We start from the raw sequence: 15429 nt of genomic DNA on the forward strand, positions 1-15429 counted from the left end.
TACCACAGTGTGTGTGGGGGGGGTGTCCCAGTGTAGGGGTGTACCACAGTGTGTGTGTGGGGGGTGTCCCCGTGTGTGTGTGTGTATCACAGTGTGTGTGTGGGCATATCACACCAAGCGTGTATGTGCGTGAGTGTGCATGTGTGTATCACACCGTGTGTGTACGTGTGCATGTGTGTGGGGAGTTTCCCCATGTGTGTGTGTACCACAGTGTGTGTGTGTGTGTGGGGGGTGTCCCAGTGTGTGTGTGTACCACAGTGTGTGTGTGGGGAGTTTCCCCATGTGTGTGTGTACCACAGTGTCTGTGTGTGTGGGGGGTGTCCCAGTGTGTGTGTGTACCACAGTGTGTGTGTGTGTGGGGGGTGTCCCAGTGTGTGTGTGTACCACAGTGTGTGTGTGTGTGGGGGGTGTCCCAGTGTGTGTGTGTACCACAGTGTGTGTGTGTGTGGGGGGTGTCCCAGTGTGTGTGTGTACCACAGTGTGTGTGTGTGTGGGGGGTGTCCCAGTGTGTGTGTGTACCACAGTGTGTGTGTGTGTGGGGGGTGTCCCCGTGTAGGCGTGTACCACACGTCACCACACCGTACCTTTCCTGTGTACGGGATCCCGGTCTTGTAGTAATTTTCCACCTCCTCAAACCTGATCGTGGTGACCTCTGAAGATACCTGGCAGTTGCCCCAACCTTCCCTCCTTATCCCTATGGATGGGGTCAAACACAGTCACGGGAGAGAGGGACGGAGGGAGAGGGGGAGGGAGAGAGGGAGGGAGGGAGAGAGGGAGGGAGGGAGGGAGGGAGAGAGGGACGGAGGGAGAGGGGGAGGGAGAGAGGGAGGGAGGGAGAGAGGGAGGGAGGAAGAGACTGAGGGAGGGAGAGAGGGAGGAAGAGAGTGAGGGAGGGAGGGAGGGAGGGAGAGGGGGACGGAGTGAGGGAGGGAGGGAGGGAGGGAGAGGGGGATGAAGGGGAGGATGGAGATGGGGATGAAGCCTCACCTGTGCCCTCCTCAGACACGACGAAGTGCACGTTGATGTTCCTGGAGTGCCGCCAGTTGGTTCTGATCCGGAAGATGTCCGTGGACAGATCCCTGGAGAAGCAGCCGTCTGCATCCGTCTGTGGGCGTGAGGGGGGAGAGTGAGACCGAGGGGCAAGAGAACCTCATCCACACCCCCACTCCCTCTCTGTGTCCGTGTGTGTGACAGAGAGTGGGGGGGGGGAGAGGCAAATGAAAGAAAGTTCAAGGGAGGAAAGGAAGAGGATGAAAGAGAGAGAGAGAGAGAGAAAGAAAGAGCAAAGAGGATGTGAAGAGAAAGCAGAGTTGAGCCTGGCTCTCTGGTATTCCGTGTTGGATCCTAACCCCTACACTGTCTGCGGGGAGTTTGCACGCTCTCCGTGTGACCGTGTGTGTCTCCTCCGGGTGCCACAGTCGCCTGCCTAGTGGGCTCAAGGGGTTAACGTTGCGTATCAGTCCCCAGTGTGTGGGTGAGGGGCAGGGGAGGTGGAGGTGGGTGAGGGGCAGGGGATGGGGAGGTGGGTGAGGGGCAGGGGATGGGGAGGTGGGTGAGGGGCAGGGGATGGGGAGGTGGGTGAGGGGCAGGGGATGGGGAGGTGGGTGAGGGGCAGGGGATGGGGAGGTGGGTGAGGGGCAGGGGAGGTGGGAGAGGGGCAGGGGATGGGGAGGTGGGTGAGGGGCAGGGGAGGTGGGAGAGGGGCAGGGGATGGGGGAGGTGGGTGAGGGGCAGGGGAGGTGGGAGAGGGGCAGGGGAGGTGGGTGAGGGGCAGGGGAGGTGGGTGAGGGGCGGGGAGGTGGGTGAGGGGCAGGGGAGGTGGGTGAGGGGCAGGGGAGGTGGGTGAGGGGCAGGGGAGGTGGGTGAGGGGCAGGGGAGGTGGGTGAGGGGCAGGGGAGGTGGGTGAGGGGCAGGGGATGGGGAGGTGGGTGAGGGGCAGGGGAGGTGGGAGAGGGGCAGGGGAGGTAGGTGAGGGGCAGGGGAGGTGGGAGAGGGGCAGGGGATGGGGAGGTGGGTGAGGGGCAGGGGAGGTGGGTGAGGGGCAGGGGATGGGGAGGTGGGTGAGGGGCAGGGGATGGGGAGGTGGGTGAGGGGCAGGGGAGGTGGGTGAGGGGCAGGGGATGGGGAGGTGGGTGAGGGGCAGGGGAGGTGGGTGAGGGGCAGGGGAGGTGGGAGAGGGGCAGGGGATGGGGAGGTGGGTGAGGGGCAGGGGAGGTGGGTGAGGGGCAGGGGAGGTGGGTGAGGGGCAGGGGATGGGGAGGTGGGTGAGGGGCAGGGGAGGTGGGTGAGGGGCAGGGGAGGTGGGTGAGGGGCAGGGGATGGGGAGGTGGGTGAGGGGCAGGGGAGGTGGGTGAGGGGCAGGGGATGGGGAGGTGGGTGAGGGGCAGGGGAGGTGGGTGAGGGGCAGGGGAGGTGGGTGAGGGGCAGGGGATGGGGAGGTGGGAGAGGGGCAGGGGATGGGGAGGTGGGAGAGGGGCAGGGGAGGTGGGAGAGGGGCAGGGGCAGGGGAGGTTTGAGAGGGGCAGGGGATGGGGAGGTGGGAGAGGGGCAGGGGAGGTGGGAGAGGGGCAGGGGAGGTGGGAGAGGGGCAGGGGCAGGGGAGGTGGGAGAGGGGCAGGGGATGGGGAGGTTGGAGAGGGGCAGGGGATGGGGAGGTGGGTGAGGGGCAGGGGATGGGGAGGTGGGTGAGGGGCAGGGGATGGGGAGGTGGGAGAGGGGCAGGGGATGGGGAGGTGGGTGAGGGGCAGGGGATGGGGAGGTGGGTGAGGGGCAGGGGATGGGGAGGTGGGTGAGGGGCAGGGGATGGGGAGGTGGGTGAGGGGCAGGGGATGGGATAGCTGCATAGATCCATCCCCTTTCCCTTCCCCTCACCCTCTGATCCCAGCCCAGTCACTCCCCTCACACCTCCTTCATTTCCATGGGCCTCACACCAGATCAGAACCAAAACGTGGTTGTGTCCAACACTCAGTCATCCAACTAGTCTCACTGTCATCCTGTTGATTTTCACTGTCTGTAAACAAATTGGAGGATCAGCACCTCATTCAGTAGCTCCATAGACCCATCATTTATTTAGTTGCCTCTGTACTCCACAATTTGAGATTTGTAATAACATTCACAAGTGGTTAAAGTTCACATTGTCAGATTTTATTAAAGGCCATTTTTTAACATTTGGGTTTAACCATGTAGAAATTACAGCGATGTTTATACATAGTTCCCCCATTTCAGGGCACCATAATGTTTGGGACACAGCAATGTCATGTAAATGAAAGTAGTCATGTTTAGTATTTTGTTGCATTTCCTTTGCATGCAATGACTGCTTGAAGTCTGTGATTCGTGGACATCACCAGTTGCTGGGTGTCTTCTCTGGTGATGCTCTGCCAGGCCTGTATTGCAGCCATCTTTAGCTTATGTTATGGGGGCTAGTCCCCTTCAGCATATAAAAGGCAAGCTCAATTGGGTTCAGATCGGGTGATTGACTTGGCCACTCAAGAACTGACCATGTTTTAGCTTTGAAACACTCTTTTGTTGCTTTAGCAGTATGTTTGGGATCATTGTCTTGCTGTAGAATGAACCGGTGGCCAAAGTTGTGAGGCATTTGTTTGAACTTGAGCAGATAGGATGTGTCTATACACGACAGAATTCATTCTGCTACTACCATCAGCAGTTGTATCATCAATGAAGATAAATGAGCCGGTACCAATGAAAGAGTTTAAGTATTTAGGAAAGAAACCGGTCACCAAATGGTTGCCTGCTTCTTCTTGCACATTGTAAATTGCTTAGCTAAGCAGAAAAAGGTAAGCTGTGTCTAACCTTGAGAAGTACAACATGAACTACAAAATAAACAACTCACCTTTAGTTGGCTTTGCAAAAAGAGAACCTGAGATTGCTTTATTTCGGGGAAAAACCTGACCTCCTGATGACTTTTTAATCCCTTATATGGACATGGTCTTATTTCTTTCACTACCTTGTATGGACATGGTCTTGTTTCTTTCACTACCTTGTATGGACATGGTCTTATTTCTTTCACTACCTTGTATGGACATGATGTGAGTGGTGATACCTCATTCACTGTTAAGAAAAAGATTAAAGATACTGTTTTGTCCTTTGTTTCGGAGAGTGGGACATGAGATGAGCTTGGGTATCTAAAGACACCTGGTGCTGATCTCCCCACTCCCACCTGGCGTAATAAAGACTTTACTGTTTTACCACTAACTTTGTTGCATTGTTGTCTGTCCAGAAAAAACGAACTTTAACGCCTTCAGCAGCCATACATGCCCAGGCCATAACACCCCCAACACCATGTTTCACTGATGAGGTGGTATGCTTTGGATCTTGGGCAGTTCCTTCTCTCATCCATACTTTGCTCTTGCCATCACTCTGATATAAGTTCATCTTTGTCTCATCTGTCTACAAGACCTTTTATCCAGAACTGTGGTTGCTCTTTTACGTACTTCTTGGCAAACTGTAACCTGGCCATCCTATAATTGCAGCTAACCAGTGGTTTGCATCTTGCAGTGTAGCCTCTGTATTTCTGTTCATGAAATCTTCTGTGGTCATTGACAAATCCACACCTGACTCCTGAAGAGTGTTTCTGATCTGTCGGACAGGTGTTTCGGGATTTTTCTTTATTATAGAGAGAATTCTTCTGTCATCAGCTGTGGAGGTCTTCCTTGGACTGCCAGTCCCTTTGTGATTAGTAAGCTCACCAGGGCTCTCTTTCTTCTTAATGATGTTCCAAACAGTTGATTTTGGTTAGCCTAAGGTTTGGCTGATGTTTCTGACAGAATTATTCTTGTTTCTCAGCCTCATAATGGCTTCTTTGACTTTCATTGGCACAACTTTGGTCCCCATGTTGATAAACAGCAATACAAGTTTCCAAAGGTGATGGAAAGACTGGGTGCTGAGAGCTCTGAAACCCACATTAAGGAGGCAATTAAACACACCTGAGCAAATACAAACACCTGTGAAGCCATGTGTCCCAAACATTATGGTGCCCTGAAATGGGGGGGTCTATGTATAAACACTGCTGTAATTTCTACATGGTGAAACCAAAATGTATAAAAATGGCCTTTATTAAAATCTGACAATGTGCACTTTAACCACAGGTGATTTTTTCTATTACAAATCTCAAATTGTGGAGAACAGAGGCAAATAAATAAATGATTTTTTTTTTTAGATTTAGAGATACAGCGCGGAAACAGGCCCTTCGGCCCACCGGGTCCACGCCGCCCAGCGATCCCCGCACACTAACACTATCCTACACACACTAGGGACAATTTTTACATTTTACCCAGTCAATTAACCTACATATCTGCACGTCTTTGGAGTGTGGGAGGAATCCGAAGATCTCGGAGAAAACCCACGCAGGTCACGGGGAGAACGTGCAAACTCCGTACAGATGGCGCCCGTAGTCAAGATCGAACCCGAGTCTCAGGCGCTGCATTCGCTGTAAGGCAGCAACTCTACCGCTGCACATGGGTCTTTGTCCCAAACATTGTGGAGGGCACGTTCGTTTGGGCAGCTTACAACCCAGCGGTATCGATTTTGATTTCTCTAATTTCAAGTAACCCTTCCATCCCCTCTCTCTCCGTCCCTCCCCCACCCTGGTCGTCGTACTTGTTTCACTGTCATTCTGTTGAGTTTCACTGCTTGTACACCTTTCCTAGGTTATCGTTGCTTTTTCCATATCTTCCATTCATTTATCCTAAGCACCATCTCTATATCTCGTTACCCTTTCCCCTGACTCTCAGTCTGAAGAAGGGGCTCGACCTGAAACTTCACCTATTCCTTTCCTCCAGAGATGCTGGCTGACCCGTTGAGTTACTCCAGCTTTATGTGCCTGTCTTCGGTTGAAACCTCCCAGCACACCCACTCTTCGTCTCTTCTACTCTCGCTCCTTGGTGTCACCTGCAAACTAACTAACCAACCTGTCTATGTTGATCACCACATAATTTATATATAGCACCCAGCACACATCCCTGCACACTCCACTACTCAACCCTCCAGTCTGAATATTGTCCTTCCACCACAGATGGCACTGATCAAACTCAATGCTTCATTGAGTCCGTCCTCACCTTCTCCATCAGGGTCTGGTTTGGCTCAGCCACCAAGCCCGACATCCAGAGGCTGCAATGGATCATTCGATCAGCTGAGAAGGTTGTTGGCTGCAACCTTCCCCCCATTGATGAACTGTACACTGCAAGGGCCAGGAAGCGAGCGGGCAAGATCATCTCTGACCCCTCCCACCCAGGCCACACTCTTTAAAGCACTTCCCTCTGGAAGGCGATTCCGGACTGTCAAAGCAGCCACAGCCAGACATAAAAACAGCATTTTCCCACGAGTAGTAGCCATGACTCAATAACCAAAGTCTGTAGTCTCTTTTTTTGCTCTGGTTTATTTTCACCCACATGTTTGGACCGTAATGTTGTATCCTTATTGTTTTGATGTGGTTATGCTTTGTTCTGAATTGTTAACTGTATGTTTGTGTTGTCATTTGTGAGTGGAGCACCAAGGCACATTCCTTGTCTATGCACATACTTGGCCAATAAACTTATTCATTCATTCATTCATTCATTCTCGTATATTCTCATCCAAATCGTTCATAGAAACATAGAAAATAGGTGCAGGAGGAGGCCATTCGGCCCTTGGAGCCAGTACCACCATTCATTGTGATCATCCACAATCAGTAACCCGTGCCTGCCTTCTCCCCATATCCCTTGATTCCACTAGCCCCTAGAGCTCTATCTAACACTCAATTAAATCCATCCAGTGATTTGGCCTCCACTGCCCTCTGTGGCAGAGAATTCCACAAATTCACAACTCTCTGGGTGAAAAAGTTCCTTCTCACCTCAGTGGCCTCCCCTTTATTCTAAGACTGGCCCCTGGTTCTGGACTTCCCCAACATTGGGAACATTTTTCCTGCATCTACCTTGTCCAATCCTTTTATAATTTTATATGCCTCAATAAGATCCCCTCTCATCCTTCTAAACTCCCCTCTCAATTTTTCCTCATATGACAGTCCTGCCATCCCAGGGATCAATCTCGTGAACCTACGCTGCACTGCCTTAATTACAAGGATGTCCTTCCTCAAATTAGGAGACCAAAACTGTACGCAATACTCCAGATGTGGTCTGACCAGGGCCCGATACAACTGCAGGAGAACCTCTTTACTGCTATACTGAAATCCTCTTGTTATGAAGGCCAACATGCCATTAGCTTTCTTCACTGCCTGCTGTACCTACACGCCAACTTTCAGTGACTGGTGTACAAGGACACCCAGGTCTCGCTGCACTTCCCCCTTACCTAACCTGACACAATTGAGATAATAATCTGCCTCCTTGTTTTTTGCCGCCAAAGTGGATAACCTCACATTTATCTATATTATACTGCATCTGCCCACTCACTCAACCTGTCCAGGTCACCCTGCAACCTCCTAACATCCTCTTCGCAGTTCATGCTGCCACCCAGCTTTGTGTCATCTGCAAACTTGCTAGTGTTACTTCTAATTCCTTCATCCAAATCATTAATATATATGGTAAACAGTTGTGGCCCCAACACCGAGCCTTGCGGCACTCCACTCGCCACTACCTGCCATTCTGAAAAGGACACGTTTACTCCTACTCTTTGCTTCCTGTCTGCCAACCAATTCTCTATCCATTTCAACACTCTACTCCCAATACCATGTGCTCTAATTTTGCTCACCAATCTCCCGTGTGGGACCTTATATAACCATATAAACCATAAACAGCAATGGGCCCAGATCCAATCCCTGAGGCATACCACAGGTCTCCAGTCTGAAAAACAACCTTCCATCACCCTCTGCTTCCTTCCATCAAGTCAATTCCATATCCAGTCGGCTGGCTCTCCCTGGAACCCAAGCGATCTATCCTTCCAGAGCAGCCGACCAAGTGGAAACTTATCAAATGCATTGCAGAGGTCCATATAGACAATGTCTGTGGCTTTGACCTCATCAACCTTTTTCATTGCCTCTTCAATAAACTCAATGAGATTCGTAAGACCCGATCTCCCACGTACAAAACCATGCTAACTATTTCTCAGCAGCCCCAACCAATCCAAAATACATCTATAGCATATCCCTCAGAATCTTTACCAGTATTTGCCACTCTAGCCTTCCAACATCTCAGCATGATGTGACTGGACAGTACATGAACAAAACATGGTACACATGACAATAATAAACCAATCCCAGGTACTAACCTTGCCCGTCACGATGTGACAGTTACTGTGAGAATGGTGGATGTAAACTGGTTGCAGGCAAACAGTGCCATTAACATCTCCCCGCATGGGTTTACCATAGGTGTATCTGCAAAACATTCACAGCACTGGTCATTGAAGGGGGGCTCTACCCCATCCCATCACACACTCCCAGGGTCAGACACAGAGTGAAGCTCTCTACCCCATCACATCACACACTCCCAGGGGTCAGACACAGAGTGAAGCTCTCTACCCCATCACACACTCCCAGGGTCAGACACAGAGTGAAGCTCTCTACCCCATCACATCACACACTCCCAGGGTCAGACACAGAGTGAAGCTCTCTACCCCATCACATCACACACTCCCAGGGGTCAGACACAGAGTGAAGCTCTCTACCCCATCACACACTCCCAGGGTCAGACACAGAGTGAAGCTCCCTCTGCACTGTTCCATCACACACCTGAGCTGACAAGTTACGGCTCACAACTGAAAGCAGACTCCTGTTTACCTGCCACATACTTTGACGGGAATCGTTGTGTCTAGGATGGTGATTGTTTTGGGAAGATGAACCTTCAGTTCAAACTTGGGCAACACTGCAAGACAGAGGGAGGTCAGTGAAGTTCCATCCCCTCCCCAACACGGTCCCCCACCCACCACTCCCACCCACCACTCCCACCCACCACTCACTCACTCACTCACTCACTCACTCACTCCCTCCCTCCCTCCCTCCCTCCCTCCCTCCCTCCCTCCCTCCCTCCCTCCCTCCCTCCCTCCCTCCCTCCCTCCCTCCCTCCCCCCTCCCTCCTCCCTCCTCCCTCCCCCACCCTCCCTCCACTCCCTGCCACCCTCCCTCCCTCCCTCGCTCCCCTCCCTGCCCCTCCCCCTCCCTCCCTCCCTCCCCATCCCCCCTCTCTCCCTCCCCATCCCCCTCCCTCCCTTCCTGCCCCCCTCCCCTCCCTGCCCCCCTGCCACCCTCCCTCCCTCCCTCACTCCCTCCCTCCCCCCTCCCTCCCAAAACCCTCCCTGCCACCCTCCCTCCCTCTCTCCTTCCCTCCACTCCCTGCCTCCCTCCCTCGCCCCCTCGCTCCCTCCCTCCCGCCCTCCTCTCCCTGCCCCCCTCCCTCCCTCCCTCCCCTCCCTAGCCCCCCTCCCTCCCTCCCCTCCCTCCCTCGCTTCCCTCCCGCCCTCCCCTCCCTGCCCCCCTCCCTCCCACCCTCCCTCCCGCCCTACTCTCCCTGCCCCCCTCCCTCGCTCCCCTCCCTCCCTCCCTCCCGCTGTCCCTTCCTCCGGACGCTGTACTGCTCCGTCTCCCTGACACCCATCCACTCCTCCTCCACAGTCCCAACAACAGCCCACGTCCCGAACTCTCCCCGCTGCTCCTCCTACCACCTGAGGACTTTGTCCACCTGCCCCAAACTCCCCGCCTGTGAAAGGGACAGTCGGATCAGACCCTTGATCCCCTGGACACTGACCTTCTCCCTCTCAAATTGCAGATTAAAACTAATCATATTATGTTCACTACGTCCAAGCGGTTCCTTTACCTTGAGTTCTCTTATCAAATCTGGTTCATTGGACAACCACTAAATACAGAATTGCCTTCTCTCTAGTCGGCTCCAGTACAAGCTGCTCTAAGATTCCATCTCGGAGGCACTCTACAAACTCCCTTTCTTGGGGTCCAGAACCAACCTGATTTTCCCAGACTACCTGCATATTGAAATCCCCCATCACCACAGTGGCATTACCTTTGTTGCATGCCAGTTTTAACTCCTGCTGTATCTTACACCCTACTTCCGGGCTACTATTTGGGGGTCTGTAGATAACACCAATTAGTGTCTTCTTACCTTTACAATTCCTCAACTCAATCCACAGTGACTCTACCTGGTCAGTTCCTATGTCACCCCTCGCAAGGGACTGAATTTCGTCCCTCATCAACAGAGGTACCCCACCTCTTCTGCCCACCTGCCTGTCCTTTCTATAGGATGTATCACCCTGAATATCTATAGGATCACAATGAATGGCGTTGCTGGCTCACAGGGCCAAATGGCCTCCTCCAGCACCTATTTTCTATGTTTCTATGAGGGAGTAGGGCCCTGGAAAACATGTCATCGAAGATGATGAGGGAGTGGGGGCTTGGAAAACGGAAGTCATGAAGAGATGAAGTAGACGTTAGAGAAGGCACAGCTATGGACACTTGCATGGGCCCCAGGCACAGCTATGGGCACTCACATGGGCCCCAGGCGCAGCTATGGGCACTTGCATGGGCCCCAGGCACAGCTATGGGCACTCACATGGGCCCCAAGCACAGCTATGGGCACTCACATGGGCCCCAGGCACAGCTATGGGCACTTGCATGGGCCCCAGGCACAGCTATGGGTACTTGCATGGGCCCCAGGCACAGCTATGGGCACTTGCATGGGCCCCAGGCACAGCTATGGGCACTCGCATGGGCCCCAGGCACAGCTATGGGCACTTGCATGGGCCCCAGGCACAGCTATGGGCACTTGCATGGGCCCCAGGCACAGCTATGGGCACTTGCATGGGCCCCAGGCACAGCTATGGGCACTTGCATGGGCCCCAGGCACAGCTATGGGCACTTGCATGGGCCCCAGGCACAGCTATGGGCACTTGCATGGGCCCCAGGCACAGCTATGGGCACTTGCATGGGCCCCAGGCACAGCTATGGGCATTTGCATTGGCCCCAGGCACAGCTATGGGCATTTGCATGGGCCTAGCTATGCCTGCCTCTTGTTGTTGTCATTGTTTAACCGTCATCACAGCCCTTCCTCATTCTTATACCTCTGGAAAATAATTGTTTTGTACATCTTCTTGAACTGAGTAACGTTTGTGCTTTGCTTGAGTTCCACATCCAAATCATTCCACAATTTCACCCCACAGATTGGAAACACACATACTCTTCGTAGTTGCATGAACACAAAGTCTCTTTAAATTAAACTTTCCTCTCAAATTACAACAACCCTCCCTGTCAAAGAACATTTTTTGTATATTACCTGGTAGTAAATTATTTCTTGCTTTATACATTATTTGTGCTGTGTTAAATTCTACTAGATCCATAAACTTCAAGGCATTTGACTTTAAAAAACAGTTGCAAAATCCTACATTATTAACTCTCCTTATTTGCAGTTTGCATAATGGATGTCGGGTGCTTTAGTAAGTGTTGTCCCATACCTGCACACAGTCATTTAGATCAGGCAATACAAGTGAACAATAAACAATATACAGCACTTTGTGATTCAGAATGTGCCTTGTTCTTCCCAGGACTGCAATGCTCCTTGCCAGCTTTGCTCACACGTGTTTTATATGAGGTTTCCAGCAGATGTTGTGGTTTAATATCACACCTAGAAATGTATTTTCATTTCGGTGGTGGGGAAGATGTTGGAGTCAATTATTAAAGAGGTAATAACAGCGCATTTGGATAGCAGTAAAAGGATTGGTCCAAGTCAGCATGGATTCATGAAGGGGAAATCCTGCTTGACGAATCTTTTGGAATTGTTTGAGGATGTGACAAGTAAAATGGATGAAAGAGAGCCAGTGGATGTAGTGTATCTAGACTTTCAGAAAGCCTTTGATAAGGTCCCACACAAGAGATTGGTGAGGAAAATTAGAGCACATGGTATTGGGGCTTGGATATTGACATGGATAGAGAGTTGGTTGGCAGACAACATAGCAGGCAGTGGAGAGTGGAGTGGCGCAAGGCTCGGTGCTGGGGCCACAACTGTTTACAATATTTATTAATGATTTGGATGACGGAATTAGAAGTAACACTAGCAAGTTCGCAGATGATACAAAGCTTGGTGGCAGAGTGAACTGTGAAGAGGATGTTAGGAGGTTTCAGGGTGACTTGGGCAGGTTGAGTGAGTGGGCAGATGCAGTATAATGTAGATAAATGTGAGGTTCACATTGGCGGCAAAAATAAGGAGGCAGATTATTATCTCAATGGTGTCAGATTAGGTAAAGGGGAAGTAGAACGAGACCTGGGTGTCCTTGTACACCAGTCACTGAAAGTAAGCGTGCAGGTACAGCAGGCAGTGAAGAAAGTTGGCGTTCATAACGAGCGGATTTTTTCTGCATCTAGCTTGTCCAGTTCTTTTATAATTTTATACTTTTCGATAAGATCCCCTCTCATCCTTCTAAACTCCAGTGAATATAAGCCAAGTCTTTCCAATCTTTCCTCATATGACAGTCCTGCCATCCCGGGGATTAACCTGGTGAACCTACGCTGAACTGCCTCAATAGCAAGGACGTCCTTCCTGAAATTAGGAGACCAAAACTGCACACAATACTCCAGATGTGGTCTCACCAGGGCCCTATACAACTGCAGAATGACCTCTTTGCTCCTGTACTCTTACATTCAATGCCCCTAGCAATGATGGCAAGCATCCCGGGCATATTCTTTACCACCCCATCTACTTGTGCTGCCACCTTCGGTGGGCTATGAACTTGGACTCCAAGAACCATCTGCAAATCAATGCTGTACTGGGTTATGCCATTAACTATATACTTTCCTTTTACATTCAACCTCCCAAGGTACAACATTCACACTTGATCTTGTTTCTGAGCCCATTTAAGGTCTGGTGAAGGCACTGTGCACACAGCAGCCAGCCAACAGTTGCTTGTGTTACTTGTGTGTTGTGAATAAAGTTCTATCGTATCGTATCCTATCCAATTTCTGCTGGTCTATGTCCCACTGTATCTTCCAACAGCCTTCCTCACTGTCTGCAACTCCTCACATTTTGCTGACGTCGGCACAGATCCCTGCGGAACTCCACTGGTCATAGATCTTCAGCCAGAATATCTACCTTCCATCACAACCCTCTGTCTGCAATGAATAAGCCAGTTGTGAATCCATGCAACCAAGTCATCATCAAACCCTTACTCCTTGATCTTCTGGATCAGCCTACCATGAGGGACCTTATCAAAAGCCTTACTCAAATACACGTTTGCAACATCCACTTCATCATTTTCCTGTCATCCCCTCAGAACACTCAATCAAGTTAGTAAGACACGACTGTGCTGTAAGTTAGTAAGACACGACTGTGCTGTAAGTTAGTAAGACATGCTGTGCTGTAAGTTAGTAAGACACGACTGTGTTGTAAGTTAGTAAGACATGACTGTGCTGTAAGTTAGTAAGACACGACTGTGCTGTAAGTTAGTAAGACATGCTGTGCTGGCTATAGAGTCATAGAGTCCTACAGCACAGAAAGAGGCCCTTCGGCCCTTCGGCTATATCCTTCATTATCTTCCAAATGGGAGAAAATCCTGAGGGAGACAAGTATTCTGAGATAAGATAAATATATGCACTTGGATAGAAAAGAGCTGATTAGGAATAGTTATCAAGGAAGATCGTGTCTTGCAAAAATGACTGACTTTGAAGAAGTGCCCAAGGTGGATGGATGAGGGCAGGGCGGCAGACATTGTCTATATGGGTTTCAGCAAGGCATTGGATCATGTTCTGTATGGAGGTTGTTATGGAAGGTTAAACACATGAGATCCTGGGAGATCTAGCCGACTGAATAGAGAAGTGTAGACAGAAGGAATGGAACTGCAGGCTGGTCTGCAACAATAAACGCACTGTACTGGAATAACTCCGTGCCTCATCAGCCTATGGAGAACTTGGATAGGTAACGTTACCGGTCGGGACCAGTCCCTGGTGATGAACAGTAACAGTCTGGTCCATTCCAAATGTCCTGCCATTGATCCCACTTCCCTGCACCGGCAGAATGTGGGCAAGTGCAGAGGGGGTGTGAATGGGGAGAGGGGGTGTGAATGGGGAGAGGGGGTGTGAATGGGGAGATGGGGTGTGAATGGGGAGAGGGGGTGTGAATGGGGAGAGGGGGTGTGAATGGGGAGAGGGGGTGTGAATGGGGAGAGGGGGAAGTCTGCAACTCTCACCGTATTCATCCACCATGAATCTGTGGGACACTTTGCCGCTGGACTTCTGCACTTGGATTTCGTACGAGCCCAACGGGGCGTCGGGAATCAGGTCAAAGCTGAGGTCCACGATCCCCTGCCTGCTCTCCACGTCCAACCACTGGCCAATCCGATTCCCCGCAAGGTCCTGAGGATGAAAACATCTCCATCAGTTCACTCCTCCTCTCTTTGTCTCTCCCTCATTACTCACTATCCTCCCCCTCTCATCACTCACCATTCCCCTCTCTCGTCCATCACTCCCTCTCTTTTCCCTCTCTTCCTCACCTTGTACCTTCTTTCCCCTTCCTTCACTCCCGCTCCCTCATCCTCCCTATCAGGTCCTCTCTCTTTTTACTGTCTCTCTTTCTCATTCCCTCTTTCAGTCCCTCCCTATGTTTGTCTCTCTCTCTTTATCTCACTTCCTCTTGTAACCATCCATCCTCACCGCCCCTCCCCCAGTGTGGAGTTCCCCCAGTACCGCCCCTCCCCAGTACCGCCCCTCCCCCAGTACCGCCCCTCCCCCAGTACCGCCCCTCCCCCAGTACCACCCCTCCCCCAGTACCGCCCCTCCCCCAGTACCGCCCCTCCCCCAGTACCGCCCCTCCCCCAGTACCGCCCCTCCCCCAATGTGGAGCTCCCTCAATACCGCCCCTCCTCCAGTACCGCCCCTCCCCCAGTACCGCCCCTCCCCCAGTACCACCCCTCCTCCAGTACCACCCCTCCCCCAGTACCACCCCTCCCCCAGTACCACCCCTCCCCCAGTACCACCCCTCCCCCAGTACCACCCCTCAGTACTGACCCCTCCCCAGTACCGCCCCTGCCCCAGTACCGCCCCTCCCCCAGTACCGCCCCTCCCCCAGTACCGCCCCTCCCCCAGTACTGACCCCTCCCCCAGTACCACCCCTCCCCCAGTACCACCCCTCCCCCAGTACCGCCCCTCCCCCAGCGCTGCCTGATTTGACATGGGGGCCAACATGCCAGGCTGGGCTGTGAGGCTCCGTGCATCGTGGAGCCACTGCCCCCCAGAGGGGCCACAGCCCCCCCCCCCCCCATGCATCTACCCCAGCTGCATCGGTGCAGTGGAGGAGCCTGGCAATCTGACAGTGTCTCCACCCAGGGATTTGGACTCTGCCGTGGGGCCGGACTCCACCCCTGGGACCAGCCACTGTGGGGCAGGCCTCCGCCGTGGGACCGGCCTCCATCCCTAGGACCGGCCTCCGCTGCGGGACTGGCCTCCACTGTGAGACCGGCCTCCGCCGTGGGACCGGCCTCCACTGTGAGACC

General features: G+C 52.4%; 1 protein-coding gene across 1 annotated transcript in view; it reads right to left on the minus strand.

The window, feature by feature from the left end:
* Window positions 1-71: 71 nt before the first annotated feature.
* The window catches only part of LOC144611320 (gametocyte-specific factor 1-like), a 98867-nt gene continuing 83509 nt past the window's right edge, over window positions 72-15429 (minus strand). Inside the window, exons 6-10 of the mRNA XM_078430368.1 lie at window positions 14128-14293; window positions 8726-8810; window positions 8218-8323; window positions 988-1105; window positions 72-694 (exon numbers count right to left, since the gene is read on the minus strand). Coding sequence (XP_078286494.1) covers window positions 87-694; window positions 988-1105; window positions 8218-8323; window positions 8726-8810; window positions 14128-14293 — 1083 coding nt within the window. The 3' untranslated portion in view covers window positions 72-86. The remainder of the gene's footprint in view (window positions 695-987; window positions 1106-8217; window positions 8324-8725; window positions 8811-14127; window positions 14294-15429) is intronic.

This window comes from Rhinoraja longicauda, chromosome 40, assembly GCF_053455715.1.
Source record: "Rhinoraja longicauda isolate Sanriku21f chromosome 40, sRhiLon1.1, whole genome shotgun sequence".
NCBI classification, from domain to species: Eukaryota; Metazoa; Chordata; class Chondrichthyes; order Rajiformes; family Arhynchobatidae; genus Rhinoraja; species Rhinoraja longicauda.